Source organism: Schistocerca americana, chromosome 8 (assembly GCF_021461395.2).
Source record: "Schistocerca americana isolate TAMUIC-IGC-003095 chromosome 8, iqSchAmer2.1, whole genome shotgun sequence".
NCBI classification, from domain to species: Eukaryota; Metazoa; Arthropoda; class Insecta; order Orthoptera; family Acrididae; genus Schistocerca; species Schistocerca americana.
Window position 1 is genome coordinate 79383388 of NC_060126.1, and position 19730 is coordinate 79403117.

A 19730-nucleotide genomic window follows, 5' to 3' on the forward strand; every position below is an offset into this window, starting at 1 on the left:
TGTAATGGGGGACTTTATGTTCAGAGAGCAGGGCCTTCACAGCAGTGTAATCGTCCAGCTCTCTGAACATGAGTTTGATTTTGTCCCCTCCGGCGGACTTAGCAGTAAACTGCTTCTCGCCTAAGCAGTTACTGACGAGGGAGTGAAGCTCCTCGTAGTTGTTGCTGAATTCGGCGATTATGGGGGGGAGTCTGTGTCTTTGTGTGTGTGTGGGTTGTGGCGCATCACCACTCGCGGTCGCGGGTACCGCTTCGTCCTCGTCAGACAGCGGCAGGAACTTATTGCTTGTGGAAGCAATGCCTCTCGCCTGCTGCCACTCGCACTCGCATTAGAACTCTGGCTACATAAGCCAGGTGTAAAGGCAGTCTAAGCAGCGGAGCTGCTGTTCCTGCGGGGACCTCGTTAGTGGGTGCAGTGGACCTAACAGGGTGAGCTGTCCTCACTGGGCGTCGTTCATTGTGACGCCCTCTGTTTCGACATCGGGCGGCGAGAGATAATTACTCTCGCAGTAGATCTGGCCAACGAGTCGTTGGCCTGTGGTGGACCTGGCGGCCCAGACCACGAATCAAGCGGCTGCCAGACCGTTCTGCATTGCTGTAGAACTGCCGGGCGATTTGCCGGAAGCGATCCCGGAGGAAGGGGATCCCAGCTTCTTCATGGAGCAGCCTCGTCGGATAGCGAGGTGGCTTGTGGAGCGCTAGTCGCAGCGCCCTGTTTTGCAGTCGTTGGAGCGTCGCAATGTGCGTCGCGGCCGCGTTACCCCACACCACAGCCGCGTATTCCAGTACCGGCCGAACAAGGGACAGGTACATGGTGAGGCCATGGCGTGGAGGGAGAGTCGATGACGGGTTGAGCAGTGGGTAAAGCGCACGAAGGCGCCCCACTGCCCGCCCTCGGACGTCACGGATGTGTGGCAGCCACGTCAGGTGTCTGTCCAACGTCACCCCGAGGTAGTTGCCGGTCCGCGACCAGGGGATGGGGCCCCCCATGATCGTGACCGGCGGTAGGTCCGGTGGCAGCCTCTTTCTGCTGAAGATGACAGCCTGACTCTTCGCAGCGTTGAACTTCAAGCGCCATTTCGTGGACCAGGCGCCCAGGACGTCACATCCGAGCTGGAGGCGACGGCGCATCTCGGCCGCATTCATGCTGCGGGTGAACAACGCCGTGTCGTCGGCATAAAGTGCCAACTCCACGCGTGCCACCCGCGGGGCGTCGGCGGTGTACAGGGAGTACAGCAGGGGGCCGAGGACCGACCCCTGCGGCACCCCCGCTCGAATCTGCCGGTCGGTGGAAGTGCCTCCATCTGCTCGGACGTGGAAAGTGCGTCCCGAGAGATACGAGCGCAGCAGGACTACGTGCGACGTCGGTACCCCGTGCGCAAAAAGTTTGTACACGAGGCCGTCGTGCCACACGCAGTCGAAGGCCTTGGAGACGTCGAGAAGCACCGCCCCTAGGTACTCCCGCGTCTCCAGCGCTCGCATCGCCTGCTCCACGAGGCGCAGCAACTGCTGCGTGGTAGAGTGGCCGCACCGGAAACCAAACTGCTCCTCGGGAATGAGTTGCTGTTCCGTCACGTGGCGCAGCAGCCGCTCCGCGTACAACCTCTCAAACACTTTTGAGAGGGACGGGAGCAGACTGATCGGCCGGTAGTTCGCGGCCTGACGTGGATCCTTGCCGCTCTTGGGGATGGCAACCACTTCCGCGTGTTTCCACGCGGAAGGGAAGGTCCCAGAGCGGAGGATACTGTTAAAGATGTCCGCCAGAGATTGGTGTACCTCCGGCGGAAGCATCCGCAACAGGCAGTTGGTGACACCATCCGTGCCACCCGCCTTCTTCGGGTTGAGACGACGGAGCTGCAGGTCCACTTCCTCGGCTGTGATTTGCTCGATCACGTCGTCTTCCTGTCGCGCAGCGAGAAAAACCGGCAGGCGCTCTGCCACCAGACGGACGTGATCGGGATCGACCACGCCATCAGCAGGTTGAAAGTTTTCTGCGAACGTGTCCGCGAGGATGCCTGCTTTCGCATCTGGTTCGCAGACAACGTCCGCACCCACATGGAGAGGTGGGACTCGCTGACGACGACGAAGGAAACGCTTAGCGGTCCGCCAAGCGCTGCCGTCCGTCGTTGTAAGAGTGGCCACAAGACCCGCCCAGTCCCGATGACGATGGTCGTCGATGGCGGCCCGAATCTCGCGCCGCGCCCTGTTGAGGCGGCGCTTCGTGTCAGGCAGCCGTGTGAGCTGCCACTCCCGAAAGAGCCGATTCTTGTTTGTGATCGCCTCGAGGATGTGTGGCGGGAGTTGGCGCGACATCTCTCGCGGCCGTCCTGGCCGCCGGGGGGTGGCCGCCTCCGCTGCAGCCAGTGTGTGCCGCGTGAAGAAGGCCAACGCTTCGTCAGCCCCTTGCACAGCGGGATCGGGCGCGCCCTCGAGGCGGTCGAGGACCTCGACACGAAAGCGCGCCTCGTCTATGCCTCGGAAGTTGTGGCGGTCGGACGGCATAGATGCACCGATGACGTCCATGTCGAAGACCACCGGGAGGTGATCGGACGACATGGCACATCGAACGGTGGCGGACGTGAAGTGCCCAACACCTTTGAGCACGGCGATGTCGAGCACGTCAGACTGGCCGCGATGGGGGAAGACGGTGTGCTCATAAGGCCCCAGTACTATCGCACCATGCCGTTGCGTGACGCGAAGGAGGCGGCGGCCGCTGGCGTTAGTGATGCGGGAGTTCCACTGAGGGTGCTTGGCGTTCAAGTCACCCGCAATGAAGACTTTCCCGCGCAGTGCCAGCAGGGCGTCGACGTCAGCCTCCTGAAGCAGTCCCCTCGGCGGCCTGTAGGCCGCAACGAAGGTGATGACCCCCGCCGTCGTGGTGACAGCCACCCCAGTGGCCTCCATTGCAGCGAGGGGCGGAAGCTGGACTTCGTGATGTTTGAGGGACGCCTTGATGTAGATGGCCGTCCCTCCGCCGTGGGTCAGCCTGTCGGTGCGGTAGCACCGATAGTTGGCCACCCTCACGTGTATTCCCGGCTTCAGGAAGGTCTCGCACACGAGGCAGATGTCAATTGCCTCGTCGCGCAAGAACTCCCTGAATTCCCCTTGTTGGGGGACCAAGCTGTTTGCGTTGAAGGCGCAAACGGTGAGGCCATGGATATGGCGATTATCCATGGCACGGCGGAGTTGCAACGCCGGCCTGAAGGGCCGACGTGACCGCGGTGACGAGCACCGGGAGCTGCTCGAGCAGCTGGCTCAACGACCGCAAGAGCGATCGGAGCTCAGCTGCGTCGGTGGCCATGGGGGCGGTGGGGGCCGCTGGGGCGGCCTCCGCCACTGGGGCGGCCGGTGGCGGCCGCTCCGTACTAGGCGACTGCCGCGGAGCATCGGCAGCCGGTCGCGGCGCAGCACGAGGCGTCGTCCTCTGCGGCGGCAGAGTGTCTTCGACAGTCCGTCGTGCAGCGGCAGGGGTGGCCCGGCCCGCACGCCGGCGACGCCTGCGCGGGGCGGCAGCCCGCGCGCCCTGCGTGGGCGCGGGGGCTGCCACCCCCACGGGCGAAGCCGTGGACGGCGCGGTCGGTGGCCGCGTCTCACGCTCCACCTGCGCCGAACTTCGGGTGGCGGAAGCTGGTCCTCCCTTGGTGGCGGCAGCAAAGCTGGTGGACGGGTGCACCTTACGAGAAGGAGCGGTCCCTCCCCTCGGTTGATTTCGGCCCCGTTTGAAGGCCGAGCATCCTCGATAGCTGGCAACGTGCGTGCCGCCGCAATTGCAGCACGTCGGTTTGTCTTCCCTGGCAAGCCCGCAAGACTTGCTCTCGTGCCCGCCCGCGCACTTAACGCAGCGGGGCGACATGGAGCAGTAGCGGGAAACATGGTCGAGCCTTTGGCAGGAAAAGCACTGGGCCCTCTTGCCTTTGGCCCGGAGAGGTTCCACTGCGACCTTGACACGGCCGACCCGCTGCACCTGGAAAATCTTCCGATTTTCCAGGTTGTCAACGAGGACAACCTGGTACAGTGGCATGTCGCGATGCGTACGTGGAGACTTCATTAGTCCGGTGGACCGGACGCCGAAGCCCAGGTCCTCGAGCTCCTCGCGAAGGTAGTCCGCACCAAACTTGAGGGGAAGGTGGCGGAATACCACCTTCAGAAGTTTGAGCGGCTCGGAGGGGTGCGTGTAGCACGGGAGGCCATCTTTGCAGATGGCGTCCATCACCGCGCGGTACTCCTCGTTGGTCGACACTGTGACCTTGTAAAGGTCACGGCCAGCGTTCTTGACAGTGGCGGACGTGGCCACCCTGTCCAGTTTTTGCTGGAACTCCTTGTATTCGCCAGCCCACTGGATGACTATAGGCGGCGGCTTCTTTTGGGCCGGCGCCGGAGGCGCGGCGCCATCCTCCATCGCATCGTCGCTGACGCCCGCAAACGTGTTGGCGGTCGGCAGCGGGGTCGGTAGCTGCAGCGCAGCGGCCCTGGCAGTGTGCCGCCGGGGCGGGGCGACAAAACCATCCTCGTCCGGCTGTCGGGAAGCAGCAGGTGAACGAGTGGGCCGCCGCGTGGTCTTCGTAGATTTCTGCGCGGCGGTGCTCCGGGAGGAGCCCGCGAGAGTCAGCCCAGACTCGGTGGTGGAGGTGCGGGAGGCCCTGGTGGCCTTCTTCCGCGGCCTCGCTCCTTCAGATGTCTGAGAGGGAGTGTCAGAGTCGTCATGCGTCACAGCCCGGCGCTTTCTGGGCGCGCGGGGAGCGTCAAGGTCGGTGTCACGGCGCTCCGACTCGGCAATCGCCTCAGCCAGATTTGCGTCGGGCAGGTCCATGTCCTCCATCTCGGTAGCTGCAGCTAGCGCAGCCACGGGCTCTTCTCGTGTCTCCGGGGCCAGGGGGGCAACCGGGGGCACATCGACCTCTTCAGTGGTCGAGGCCAGCGGCGCAACTCCCGCCGAGGCCGCCACCGCCGGGACCGCAAAATCGTGCGATGCGACCGGCGGGGCTCTCGGTGGCACACCCGACACATGCTGCCTCGTGTGCGGTAGAGCGGCAGCCTTCTGAATGTTGCAGAAGGCGAGAATAGCCGCCTCGTCGTCCTCTCGACCAGGGTAGGGGCCCCCGTGGGCGAGTTTGTTCATGAGAATGAACACTCGATCACGAGGGTGCGCGTCAAAATCCGATGAGTCAAACCCGTCAGCGTCAGTTGTCGAAAGCCGGTTCGTCATAAGTGGGGGGCCGGATGGGGCCGCCACCGGGATCAACTCAGTCGCCTGAGCTGGCCCCGACGGACGGCGATCCGCCACACCCTTCGCAAGTAAAGCATCCTCTCTCATCGACATCTCGAACAGCACTCGTGCGTGTGCCGCGTGCGTGCGTGCGTGCGTGTCGCCTGCTGCCAGCCGGGGTGGGGGTGCTTTATGGGCTCGGGTGCGGCGGCCGGTTGCGCGCGCGCCCCATTGGTCGGCGGCCGCAACAGGGCGAGCTGGTAAAGGTGCGGCGGCGGCTGGCGGCGGGTGCCAGGCCACTCCGAGGTGGGACTGCGAAGCAGACGGACGTGCGTCTACCTGTGCTCCGCGCCGCTATTGTGCTCCCAGCCCTGGAAATTCCCACCGCGCGCTCTCGCCGCCTTTGTCCAGAGCTCGCCTCGTTGCTTGCTTCTCGTGTGCTTGGTCGCCGCCTTGCGTGCTCGCGCTATAGCGGCGTGTTTTGCCGTACCGTCGGGGCTAGCGGGTCGCGCTTTGTTCTGGGTTTCCGGACGTGGTCGAGTGTGTGTTTTCAGGAAAAGCAAAACTGTCGATTCTAGAAAAGCAAAAGTCGTGTTGCACACTCAAGACCGGGGACGGAATTCTGGACCACTGAGCGCTCGTTCTGACATGGGATGGATCGAGAAGAAAGAAGAACATCGCGCCGCAAGTAGGCGACTATAAATCAGCGATATTGTTCGAGAATTTCTGTGCCATAGGTGTTAGGGAAGCTGCAGTCCAGGGACCCGCCGAGCCACACAGTCAAACAGACTGACTGTGAGGCCCTTGGTGGTATCCCGCGCCTGCTAGGTGTAGGGAAAGGTCACTGGCACGGAAATTGTCGAAATATAGGACAAATTCAGTAAACCGTTTCATTTCACGGTTGCCCCACTATGGGGCACCCACAGGATCGACATCCAAGCGGCGACTCACACAGTGTGGACCCGACATCTATCGCGACTACATCATCATCTCTTTCTTCATCTATGGACCACCCACCCCCATCACCATCTTCAGTCACTAGCTCGGACTCTGACAATCTTGTCATTGCCACCGACAGTGACAGCAGCTCTATCTCGTCACTGGGCGAGGGACGTCTGCGGCGAAGCGGGAGGCTGCTTCAAAAACAGGAAAAATCTGGGCAGCCCCTGCAACCCGCTATTGCAGAAGAAATTCAACTGCACACGCCACCTGCCTCAGCAAAAGAAAACCCAAAACACGTCGAAACGGCAGAACAGGTAAATCCTGTTCTGCCACGGCAATGCCAGGGCACAGAAATCGAAATCACGAAATCTGACCGCCCCCAAAAACCAACAGATATCAGTGCGAACGCAGAAAGCGCAGCACCAACGCCAAAGGCCACCCAGACGACGTCAGAGGGCGGCAACAGGGGACAGGAGAAAATAAGTACAGTAGCTCCCCAGGCGCAAGGGGGCCCCACACAAAATAGAAACCAAAGAACTAACAGAGGTCGAAGGGTTCCCCCTATCACTGTGTTCGAGACCAAAGGGTACACGACCTTGATAGGACAAATTCAAGGAAAGCTAATGGGTGCCCTCAGTACCACGTACAAGGGTGATAGCATTGTCTATCAGGCTACTAACCCAGAGGATTTCCAATACCTCAAGCAAGAATTCAGGAAGCGTAATCTAGAATTCTTCACGTACAACGACGACCCAAAGAGTACACTGAAGGTCGTCGTTAAAAGACTGACGCCCTACTAGACCCCAGAGGACGTCAAGAACGCACTCGCCGAGAAGGGCTTTCCGGTGCAAGACGTATTCCAAATGTCTAAGCCGCAGACAGAAATCGATGACTCTGGAAACATAGTATCAGCGCCAAGACGAAAAACGGCCAATTTCCAGGTCAATCTATTGAACACGGCGGAGGCTAGAAAAATATTCAAAGTAGAGAGACTACTTCATATGAAGGTTACCATAGAATTATACCAAAAACCAAGTGGGCCGACACAGTGCTATCTATGCCAGAGATTTCGACATGGGGCAAACCAATGCGAACTCGCCCCCAGGTGCGTTAAATGTGCAGGACCGCATCTTTCTGGCGCCTGCACAAAGAAAAGAGAAGAACCGGCCATATGTGCCAACTGTAGGGGCAACCATCCAGCCTCCTTCAGGGGCTGCCCAGAACGACTGAAGATCGTCCAGGCGTGGGAGCGCCAGCGAGCATCCGCTCCTAGAAGGCAGGAACCACTTCCTAGGGCGCCACAGAAAACGTCCAACCCCCCTCCAGCACTATCCATGGAAGAAGTAAACCCCCCACCATCCCCGACTCCTACTAGAGCAGAAACAAGTCCTCCCAACCCTACTCAAACCCAGAGGAGTACAGAACCATCCACTCCACAACATCAGTCACACCAAGACGATAGCCCTACCGGCATTAGAACCTTAGCCGAGGTTGTGAAAACTGGGCGCACTCCTCCCCCCTCAAATACCCCTAAACCAAAGCCGCAAAGATCCCCCCTCAAGGCAACTCTGCCTGTAAAAAGAACCCCACCCCCACAGGTCGTCTCTCCCCCACAAACCACACCCCTCCCCATCCCAACCCAACCTGAAACAAAGAAGGCAGAGACAACACCACTGCCCTCAACATCAAAGGCCACAAATGTACAACCACCAAGGGCCATACCAGCCCAAGCCATACCCACCGAATCCGCCCAAGCCACAGCTGCACCAGCAGATTCCAACAACACTACTAACATCGTCAGTGGCCAGACCACTGCACAGGAAAGTTCTGTTCAGATCGAACAAGAACAGCCACTCCAGTTCCTATCAAAGATTTGGGCGCTCATTAAGTCCCTCATTTCACCAGCCGTCCTTGAAGGCATAACCCAGCTATGCACCAAAGTAGCAGCAGCCCCAGACTTAATTTCAACAATCACAATACTCGCCACCAACATCCTACCACTGCTCTCCAATGGCAAATGAAGATGAGAAGCAACATATCACCATCGCCATCTGGAATGCAGATGGCATCTATCACGACAGGTTCGAGCTCGAGATGTTCTTGGACGATCATGGAATCGATGTGGCTCTCCTCAGTGAGACCCATCTCACCCCTGACGACACCTTTCAGGTCCGCAACTATCAACTAATTAGGACGGACCGTCCTAACAGGCAAGGTGGCGGTACAGGTATCCTAATAAAACGGCGCATATGCCATCGCCAGGTACCTGTACCAAGACTGATTAACACAGAGGCAACAGCGGTAGAGGTTGTTCTCAACAACCGCCCCACACACCTGGTGGCAGTATACCATCCACCGAGCACAACACTATTTCCCCACGACCTGGACGGTCTCCTGAATGGCAGTCACAATACAATAGTAGGAGGGGACCTGAACGCCAAGCACAGGGCATGGGGTTGCCGCACCACGAACACCAGTGGAAATCGGTTATTAAGGTATCTTGATAACCACCCAGCAGTGCAGGTTGTCTCTCCAGACGAGCCTACTCACTTCCCGTATGATTCAAGGTGTCGACCAGACATACTTGACATATTTTTACTAAAAAATATCAATCTAGCAACCACTACAGAAGTTGTCAACAGTCTTAACTCAGATCACAGCCCTGTGGTACTCAGATTTGAGGGAGATCAGGACGTTCCCAACAACAGAGTACACACAACACTGTACACTGACTGGGAGAGATACAAGCAACTGGTTGCCTCACACATCCCAGACCATGCACCAGACATGCGAACCCACGCGGAAATAGATCTAGCCATAGAGGAGTTTACCAACATTATCAAGGCGTGTGGAAAGGCTGCCACCACCAAAATCACACATAACAATGGGCGATCCAACCTGCCCCCAGATCTAGCACAGCTAATATCGGACAAAAACCGCACGCGTAAAAGATGGCAGACCTTCCGAGACCCTCAGGATAGGAGACGCATGACCCAAATGGGCCATGAAATACAGACAAGACTGAAACTCCTGAGATGTTCCAGGTGGGAACAAAGTCTTCAGGCAGCTGAGAGAAATCCGGAAAAGTTCTGGGGGATAATAAAAGCTAGGCGGCAACCCCACAAAGCCAACAGACCACTACACGGGCAGAACGGGTTGGTTTACACACCAGAGGACAAAGCGACTGCCATGTCAAACACCCTCGAGCTCCAATTCCAGGAGAATGTCATAGAGGACGACGAGGACGAAGCAGATGCCCTGGAACAGCGGGTGGAACGACACCTCCATCGCAGACTTCGCGCCAGGTCCGACACGACCTTCGAACTGACCAGCGAGCGTGTAGTTGCAGCTATCATCAGGCGAATCGGCACTGCAAAAGCCCCTGGTCCTGACAACATCAAACCACCCTTCCTTAAGGCCCTCCCCCAACCTGCAATCTCCCATCTCACTGCCATCCTAAATAATTGTCTTACAACTCAGTATTTCCCTTCAACCTGGAAGGTTGCTAAAGTAATTTCAATCCCAAAACCAAATAAAGATCACCTATTCCCTCAAAACCATCGACCAATCTCCCTGCTCAACCATCTATCAAAATTACTTGAAATCCTCATCCAAAACTCCCTACTACAATTCCTATCCGCCAACAACATCCTTATCGCCGAGCAATTTGGATTTCGTGCTGGGCATAGCACAACACAACAAGCCATTCGTCTGGTGGAGCACATCTGCACAGAGAAGAGCCAGAGCAATAGCACAGCTGCCATTTTCCTGGACATTGAAAAAGCGTTCGACCGGGTTTGGCATGGCGGTCTGCTATACAAACTGTCGAAGATGAACTGCCCACTTCACCTGCTTAAAATAGTCCACTCTTTCCTGGTGGAAAGAAAATTCTACTCTACAGTTGATCGAGCAAACAGCGAGCTAAAACAAATAGAAGCGGGTGTCCCACAGGGATCTGTGCTTGGCCCCCTCCTATATCTACTATACACAAACGATCTGCCGAAGGAGCCGGGCGGCAACATTGCCCTATATGCAGATGATACTGCATTATACCACAGTGGCAGAAACATCAACTATTTAGCCTACCGCCTACAACGACACCTAGACAAAGTGACAAAGTGGTGCAACCTGTGGAAGATAAAGATAAACGCAGACAAATGTCAGGCTATCTTATTCAGCCACAAAATCAAACGCCCCATAGTGAACATCACGCACAACAACCAGGTACTACCCTGGAGAGAAGTAGTTACCTACCTCGGGCTAAAACTGGATAAGAATCTGACATTTGTGCATCACATTAAAGAGGCCAGAAACAAGGGCTCCGCCCGGCTCTTTCAGTTATATCCTCTCCTTAAAGGCAGGGGACTCACAATACCTGCCAAGCTCAAAATTTGGAAAACGATCATCCTGCCAGCCATGCTCTACGGTTCAGAAGCGTGGAGTATGGCAGCAGACACCAACCTTAAACAGTTGGAAATCATCCAGAACAAAGCCTTCCGTATAGTTGCAGACGCTCCATGGTTCTCGAGCAATGAGGAGATCAGAGCAATGTTAGGACAGCCATCATTTTATCACCTCATAAAACAAAAACCATTAAAATTCTACGAATCATCCAATGCATCACCACACCAACTCATCAACTCTCTGGGAAGGGATGAAAACCCTGGCCAGAGAGCACCAATCGCCACCATCCATCGCCAATTCAGGCGTTAGTCATATAAATTCATGTGCAAACATACATTTACACCATCATCGCTGCCGCCTCCACAACCATCATCTATCCAGGGGAAAACCGACCCCTAGCCAATACCATATATAACCCTGAATCCGCACCATAAAGGAACACCTCGTAAGACAGAGCGTTTCAAGGACGCTGGTTCTTCAAGTACACCATGGGTATAGACCCAGCCATTTCATGTCGGCGGGTGCCACTGTGTGGGGAGACGCTGACTAGAGCGGAGCGCTTGCTACTGGTGTTGCTGCCGTCGCGATAGTTTAGTGTGTTTTCCGCGCGATTCTGAGTATTCGGCGTTAGTCGAACGTTCTTTTTTTTTTTTTTTTTTTTTTTTTTTTTTTTTTTTTTTTTTTTTTTTTTTAAAAAAAAAAAAAAAAAAAAAATTCTTTATTCTTCAATATATATGATACATATCAACCCACCACCTTATATAATTAGTGGGTCCTAGTTTATACAATTCTGATGTTACTACTACAGCTTACTCTATGTTAGTTTTCCTTATTCTCACTATGGGCACTTCAATTACCAATTGTACTATTTCTATGCTATTTCATTCTTCTTATGCTAATGTACATCTACCTGCAGCGTTACAGGTGTGCCAGCGTTGTATAAACCTACTTGGTGGCCCTGTTCACCGAGCTAATCCCGGTGAACGTGCCCCTGGCACCAGGCTGGCCGGTGTTGTTGTTCGCTGCAGTACTATACTATTTTGTTATCCTAGCTTATCCTACATTTAACCTAACTTAGCCTAGAGTCAAAATTGGTGAGTGTCTAGATCGGTGGTTGGGCGCACCCTCCCCCTAATCCTAGACGTGGCGGATTCCAGCCGTGAGGCGGCTGGCCAATCCACGCCTCGGCGGAAACAGGACAGGTGCGCAGGGTCAAGTTCGGTATATGATATCTAATCGTTGTTCCTTAGATATTCCTTAATTACTTTAAGTGATATCTCATTCGCCAGTTTATTTAGAGTTGGGAAATGGTCCTCGTGCCTGAGCAGGTGATACGTGTCGAAGTTGGGTAGCTGTTGACGTAATTGCGCTGCTACATCGTCGAAGAGGTGGCACTCATACACCACGTGTTCTGGGGTGCCCAGTGTGGCCCCACAGTCACACGCTGGTGTAGCCCGTTTCCCGAACCGGCATAAATATGCCGGGTAGGGTCCATGACCTGTGAGGAAGTGCAGCAGTCCTCGTGATGGTGTGAAATGTTTTAATTGTAATCTTTCCCTAATGCTGGGCAGCAGTTCATATGTTCTGCGACCGGTTTCTTCATTGTCCCATTGTTGTTGCCAAAGCTCTTCCCCCCTGCGTTTAATTTCCAGTTTATTGCCCACATGTATCCCCATTAGATCGACTATTTTCTCCCTGTTTCCCTTCTTCACCCAGTACCATGTCGCTTGTTCTCTAATTTTAATGTCGAGCGGACAAAGCCCCATTAATACCGTTAGTGCTGCGCCCGGTGTTGTTCTATATGCCCCTACTGATCTAAGAAGCATGTTTCGCTGCACTCTTCTCACAGCCATGGCAGGCATAACCCTCGTGAGCCTGTGGGCCCAGACTCCTGACCCATATCCTACGATAGATGTCAATATACTATTGTGATACAGTTTGATCAATTCTGGTGGCAGATGGAATCGCTTGTGGCCAATTGATATTAGGTTGTTTAGTGTTTCTAATGATTTATGTGCGACAGTGTCAATATGTGATGCATAAGTCCACCTCTCATCGACGATTACTCCCAAGTATCGCGCTTCATGGCGTCGGAGAACTGGTAAGCCATCTATTCTCACTGTTGGGTTCCTGACTAGTTGTCCCTTCAAGAGTAGGTAGGTGGACTTTGTTGGTGAGATCTTCATTTTGGTCGTATGGCACCATGTACTCAAGATGGAGATAGCCCTTTCAATTTTCGGCTCTAGGTCTTCGCGGCTACGGCCGCCAACCAGCAGGAGGAGGTCGTCCGCGTAGGCTATGCCCTCTAGCACATCGTCACTGTTCTGTAGATTGTCCAAGAGGGGTTCCATATTAATGTCCCAAAAGAGTGGCCCCAGGACCGATCCCTGTGGACACCCCTTGGTAATCTTCTTACTTATTCTTCCGCTAGGGGACGATAGCCAGACCTCCCTATTCTCACAATAGCTCCTCAGACAACCATATAGCGACCTCGGGCACTCCTTCTCACGCAGGCGAGAGAAGAGGGAGGGCCACCACAGGTTGTCAAAGGCGCCACTGATGTCTACCATGATGCCGACCACGTATTTGTGCGGGGTAGCGGCACAGACCTCGGCAGCCAGGGCGATGGCGTCAGACGCCGATCTCCCAGCTCTGAAGCCGAATTGTCTGTCGCTCATCCCGCACAAAACTCTGTGTGCTGCCAGTCTGTCTGCCAGCAGCCTCTCAAAAAGTTTCCCCAGTGTGTCTAATAAGCAAATAGGTCTATAAGACTTTGCTTCTTGTGGATCTTTATCCGGGCTTTTCTTAATTATCACCACTGTTGCTCTTTTCCAGATTTGGGGGTATTTCCCGAGCCTCAAGCACTCGTTATATAACTTTGTGAGAGGAGCTACCAGCTGGGGGGCCAGGAATTGCACCACCTCCGCGGTGATGCCGTCCGGGCCAGGAGCCTTGCCTCTTTTGAGGGCATTTATCTGAGCGGCTACTTCTTCTTCAGAGAAGGGATATACTACATTGTTGTTCTGATATTCTTCCAGGTCTTGTCTCCGAATTTGTTGCTGTGCCTCGGAGTCATCGTTTTCGTCATCGTCAGGCAGCAGGACGCGGAGCAGGACCTCAGCAGTTTCCTGCCAGGTCTCTGTCATCCTGCCCTGATCCCTGACGGTAGACAGCACCATGGGTGATCTGATCTTTTCCCGTACTAACTTGTACGGTACGCCCCATGGGTCCATAGCTAGCTGTGTTCTTACATATTTCTCCCAGCTCTGTAGCCTAACTGCCTTAAGCTCCTGTTGGAAGCGTTCCTTCTCTTCTCTGTATCTTTGCAACCAGCGTTGCTTCTCCTCCCAGACGACACTCCGCTGGTAGTACCTCCTAGCCCTCCGTACAGACTGGCGCATCTGTCCGAGTTCGGTAGACCATGGCGACGGGGGGGCCGCTACGGCTCTCCTCCTGGTTGGTACGGCAGCTTTTACCGCTCTGACAACCGCTTGCACCAATTCCTCAGCATATCCTTCGACATTTTCGTCACCATCCGGCAATATCGGTATTTCACACTCCCGTGACAGGCGGTCCCAGTCAGCCTTGTTGTAATTCAGCTGTGTCTCCCACCCCATGTCCCAGCGGCACTCTTCGTTCCCTAATGAAAACGTAATGAGGTTGTGGTCACTGGTTGTCACCTGATCCCAGACCATCCAATTGGTTAATGTGGTGGCGAGATTGGGCGTGACCAATGTGACGTCAATGTTTGTGCCCTCGCCCCCACCTCCTACATAGGTGGGTGGATTACCTCGCTTGTTGGCGACAAGCAATTGTAACGCCATGATGGTCTCCTCAGCCTTTTCTCCTCTATCATCTCGCGTGCCGCTGAACCACAGGGGGGATTTGGCATTTATATCTGCAGTGATGACACATCGACGTCCCCGCAACGCCGTGGCTATTTGCATAAGTTTGTCTAGGAATTCGTCTATTCCTCGTCCGTATTGGAAGTACATGTTAATGATGCACAGTACTCCAGCTGGTGTTTGTAGTTCCACGACGTTGCAGTGATCGTCACAGAACTGTGTTAGGACTGTGGCTTTTATTGCTCTATTTATTATCATTATAGCTGCTTTGGGTTCCGCTTCACTGTGAACGATTTGCCAGTTAGCTGCTGCAAAAGGGATTCGCCCAGCCAGGGAGTATGGTTCCTGAAGACAGAGCACATCCAGACTCCTCTCCTCCACGACCTTACGGAGTTCCTGCATGACTAATCTGCTATTATGAGAGTTAATCTGTCCTACGTTTAAATGGGTCACGTGCGTAATATGTTCTGATGTGTGAATCCGGCCAATTCTTGCTCCAGTCGTGAGCTAGTCTTCCATTTGTGATGACAGATTGACTATAAATTTCATTAAGATCAAACTTCTCGTTTCTTCTGTCGAAAACCTTTTTGACCAGGTCACGCAGGGCTCCGAAGTCCGTGGGAAGGTTCATTGTCTTCAGCTGTATTCTATCGACAGCCTCCATTACCGGGAAGGTGACGTCTCTGCCATATTCATGCCCGACACGTACCACATGCCTCAGTGCTGTGGTGAGGACCGCCGGCTCCTCCAGTCGCGCAAGTTGTAATGCATGTTCTAGGTTGGGGTATACCCTATGGGGATCTACGCCCGAACCTTTTTGTGTGAGAGGGTTTGTATCAGATGTTGTACTGTTTATTGTATTATCTTGTACTTTTTGTTTATCCATAGATACTATTTGTTTTGCCACAGGTCGCCCTTGCGGTCGTTCTAGTTCTTCAAGCGACCTTAGTCCCCGGTTTCGGGGGAAGGGAGCACTGGTCTGCCCACATGGGTCCGTTTGTACACCAGCATCTTTTGTTTCTACCTGTCTGGTCTGGGTTTTTGCCGCTCCTTGTAGGAACTCCCTGAATCTGCTGGCCCTAAGTGCATCCCTAACCCTTTTACTCGGGGACTTTCTTTTAGGCTTCCTGTTGACTGATATGGACTCAGCCATAATCAGTCCTCGAGATAAGCCGTTGCTCTAAAGCCCTGTATGTGGGGCAATTTCTTCCTGTGGCATTACAATTTCTTTTCCCTCTTCTTGCGCAGGGGATACATATCCCTGTTTTGCCACAAGTTTTCCTGGTGTGATCTTCAGCGCCGCACCTGGAGCAAGCCGGCTTTCGCTCACAGTGTTTGTGTATATGGTCGAGGTCCCCGCAATTGTGACAGCGGGGAACTACGAGGTAGTCCCTTACGTTTATGGAGTGGAACCCCATATATATTCTGCCCATAGTGGTGAGCTTACGCCACATACTTCCGGAAACTTCTGCTACATGATGTACTGTATCGCGCTCTCTGGGTCCAGTTTTGAACCGCAATTTGAATTCTTTTTTAAAGTTGTCTGTACTCATTTCCTCAAAATTTTGTTGACATATTGTTTCATAAATCTCATTTTCATTCATGGTGGTGGGTACGTCATACAAGATCACCAAGGGATTCCGCTTTTTGGGCGGTTCACACTTAACGACCTTTTTAAGTTTGTCATGGTTAAGTATCTTATCCCGGTCTTCTTCGGTGGCAACATCTACAATTACGACATTTTTGGTTGCCTTCACCTTATTTATTTTAATTTTGTCTGCTGCCGGGTTTACAGTAGTTGTAAATAGTTGTTGCACTTTTTTAATGTCCTGGCCTGGAAGGGGTCTTAAGAAGACCGCCGTGTCGGGCCTTTTGGACACCTTTTCGATGGTCTCTTTTGTTGTCTGTATTTTAGTGGCCGCTTGTGCGACCACTCCTGCCCACGTTTTGGTGGGCTGTTTGCGCAGTCGTTCATTCTCTTTCTCTAACTCCTCTAGCCGCCCCTCGAGCTTCGCACTGGCGATAGCCCAGGCGGCGAGTTCCTTCTTGATAGAGAGAACTGCTGTATTGCTTATCTTGCCGTTCTTTATACTAGAATCTAGCAGTTGGTTGATTCTAGTATGCCATTCAGTGACGTTTTCTGCGTTCTGCCCCAGGCCCTCTTCAGGGGTGGGAACAGTATGTGTCGAACACCTCGAGAGAACACTCGAATCACTCGTCTCTTGGTCAGCCATGATTCATTTGACGAGTGAAAAGGTTGGGAGCCCGTCTCTTGCCCCGGACCGGCTCCTCTGGCATGGGGGGGGACTCTTGCAGCTCGCCCACCGACCTCGCCCCTAGGTCAACGTTCTTTTTCTACGTTTTTCCGCGTCGTCTTTCAGTCGGAGCGGTTATTGTCTGCGTTGGTGTTGGTCGTCGCGCGCGTTGATTTCGTCGTTCGCGGCGGAGTCAAAGGCCACGATGGCCAGTTCTTCAGCCGGTTCTCGAGGCCTGTTTCCCTCGTCTGGCAAGAATATCATGTCATGCGCTGAATTGCTGTCGTACTCATCAGAGTCTTGTCTGCCTATCTCTCGATCAGTCCACCGTCGGCTGTCGGATCCTACAATTCAGTTTACTCCAGAACAAGTCAATCACGCGACCGATCAGATGCAGCAGGACAGCGTTGAGCTGGGTTCATCCGGCCCAGGGCCGAGTAGCGTGGGGCCAGGCTCCGGCGGGATACCTAACGGTGACAACGATGCCGTCCTGGCCGCCCCTACACCCGGCTCCGCTGACGCTGCACCGCCTGTAACGCGTCGAAAATCGACGAAATCCACGAAGGCGCGGGATGCTCCATACTCGCATGCTTCACGTAAGCATGCGCATCCCCCTTCGCATACCGACTCTGAATCAGCTGAATCCAGGGCGCCTGACAGGAAGAAGCAATCAACCGACCGTCAGGACCCTGTTTCGCCTCAGGACGCCTCCGCTTCCCATGCGGCGACCGACTCCAGTCTGGTCGACATGGCGACTGACTACGAGGTCACAGTTCCAACGTCGAACAGATTTGAAAGTTTAGATGATGCCACACCAGCTGACCAAGACATTCCAGACAATATGCCGGCTCCTACTCCTGTCAAGGCCCCCAAGGTGCCACCTATTATAGTTCACGACACGGTCAACTATCTCGATCGCGTCAGGGAACTGAAGGGGCACCTGAAGGGTTCCTTTTCCTGCCAATATAAAAGAGGTAATATCCGTTACGAGTTTGAACACCCATCAGATTATCGATACATGATCGATTATCTCAAGACTCGTGCCATTCAGTACCACACATATGATCTCGACCCTTTCAAAATTTTGAAGGTCGTCGTCAGGCACCTTGAACCCACCACCCCTCCCGCTGACGTTAAGGAAGCGCTGGAGGAGCTGGGCTTCACTGTGCAATCTGTCGCTGTTATGCACCAGCAAGTGCCAGACGCACAGGGAAAACTGACCGACGTCAAGTGGCCTCTATTCGTCGCTGTACTGCATTGTACACCGAATGTCTACGACGTCTACAAAATTAAATTCCTCCTGCACATGAAAGTGGATGTAGAATCCTACCGAAATGAATCTGGCTTGACACAATGCTTTAATTGCCAGCGTTTTGGTCACGGCTCCCGCAACTGCGGCCGTCTGCCGCGTTGCGTCAAGTGTGCCGGAGACCATCTCACCCGACTCTGCCAAAAGAAGACTAATGAACCGCCCAAATGCTGTAATTGCGGTCAGGCTCACCCAGCTAATTATCGTAAATGCACTGCATATCAAAAAGCACTAGCGAACTCTCGCAGTTCTTCCACTCCGGCAGCCTCGGCGCCTTCGACGCCAGCTGCTCCACCAGCTGATACTACCAACTTTCCAAACCTGCGAGCACGTCGTGCCCCTCCCTCACCTTCTTCCTCTGCTGCCGGCCCGGGGCCCTTGCCTCCGCGTCGTCCAGCATCACGCCCAGAGACAGCTTCCCACTCTGCTTGGGGAAAAACAAACCCATCCCCAGAGCCTTCTACACCCCCGCCCCCTACCTTCTCCTTCCCATTTTCAAACCATCTTGCAGATCTTGCTGCCTTACTGCAGCAGTTCAACATCCGCAAAATCATTTCTACATTCCGTTCAACTATCCAACAACTCAATTCAGCTTCTGATCCGTTCAGTAAATTAATGATAATTCTGTCTGCCTTCATCTCTTACTTCTCCGATGGACCGTAATCTACACCGCCCATTTCGTATATTCAGTTGGAACGCCGATGGTGTTCTCCGCCAACGCCATTCTCTTGAGGGCTTTCTCGATGACAGGGGGATCGACATTGCCCTTATTTGCGAAACGCACTTAAAACCGCATCAACAGTTTTCCGTTCCTAATTATTACGCATACCGATCCGACCGCGCGGATCGGCCACATGGAGGTACTCTTGTCCTAGTCAAACAGTGCCATACGCACAGACTTCGACAGATACCACAACTACAACATCTGGAGGCCACAGCTATAGATATACAGCTATATGGACAGTCGTTGACTCTTGCCGCAGCTTACAACTCCCCCGCTCGAGCTATACTCCCGGCCGACTTGGATATCCTCTTCCACCTGGGCCCCAAGGTCCTCGTGGGAGGGGACTTCAATTCCAAGCACGGGACGTGGGGATGCCGTTCCACAAATGCAAATGGACGTCGGCTATTCCAGTACCTAGAACTGAACGCCGCTATCCGTGTTATTGCACCAGACTCTCCCACACACTATCACAAAACCGGTCTTTACCGTCCTGACATCCTCGACATTTTCCTGGCGCGGGACATTCCGTGGGTCCACCGGATCTCTGTGATTTCGGAACTTGATTCCGACCACAATCCGGTGACCCTCGAATTCCTAGACGCTCGCCCACAAGACCAGCTCCGTCCGGCTTACGTTATCAACACAGACTGGGAGCGCTACCAACAACTTGTTGACCTTCATGTCCTTGAGCTTCCGCCCATTACCCGCCGCAGCCACATCGATCCGTCCGCGGACCGTTTTGCAAAAATCCTCACCGAATGCTACCGCACCTCTTACCGACGAGTCCTCCAGCCTCCTCGTCGCCTGGACCTTCCGCCAGACGTCCAGGAACTAATTCGTACCAAATGTCGATTTCGTCGCCGGTGGCAACGCCTCCGCGACCCAATCGACAAGCGAATTTGGAAGTCACTGGCTCAAGAGCTTCGGGTACGCTTACAAGAGGTCCATGATCAGGCATGGAACCAACGCCTTCGAGAGGCCGCAGACCGTCCTGACCGACTGTGGCGCATAGTCAAGGAGACTACAACCACTCCCCCTCCTTCTCA

At 54.3% G+C, this 19730-nt stretch overlaps 1 protein-coding gene across 1 annotated transcript; it reads right to left on the reverse strand.

Annotated features, from left to right (window-relative positions):
- Positions 1-439: 439 nt before the first annotated feature.
- Positions 440-5319, reverse strand: LOC124545564 (actin cytoskeleton-regulatory complex protein PAN1-like). Its single transcript, XM_047124513.1, has 3 exons — positions 4181-5319; positions 3272-3655; positions 440-545 (listed from the first exon to the last, which is right to left on the reverse strand). The coding sequence occupies exons 1-3, from the start codon at positions 5317-5319 to the stop codon at positions 440-442; spliced, it is 1629 nt and encodes a 542-aa protein (XP_046980469.1).
- Positions 5320-19730: the final 14411 nt, after the last annotated feature.

Bases quoted from the DNA above. Each gene is read 5' to 3' on its own strand.
- LOC124545564 (XM_047124513.1), bottom strand. From the start codon at position 5,319: ATGTCGATGAGAGAGGATGCTTTACTTGCGAAGGGTGTGGCGGATCGC. The intron at 3,656-4,180 runs GTGCTACACGCA...CCCGTCCACCAG, and splicing joins ATCTGCAAAGATGGCCTCCC to CTTTGCTGCCGCCACCAAGG. The intron at 546-3,271 runs GCTCTTGCGGTC...CTGGGCCGCCAG, and splicing joins GACGCAGCTGAGCTCCGATC to GTCCACCACAGGCCAACGAC.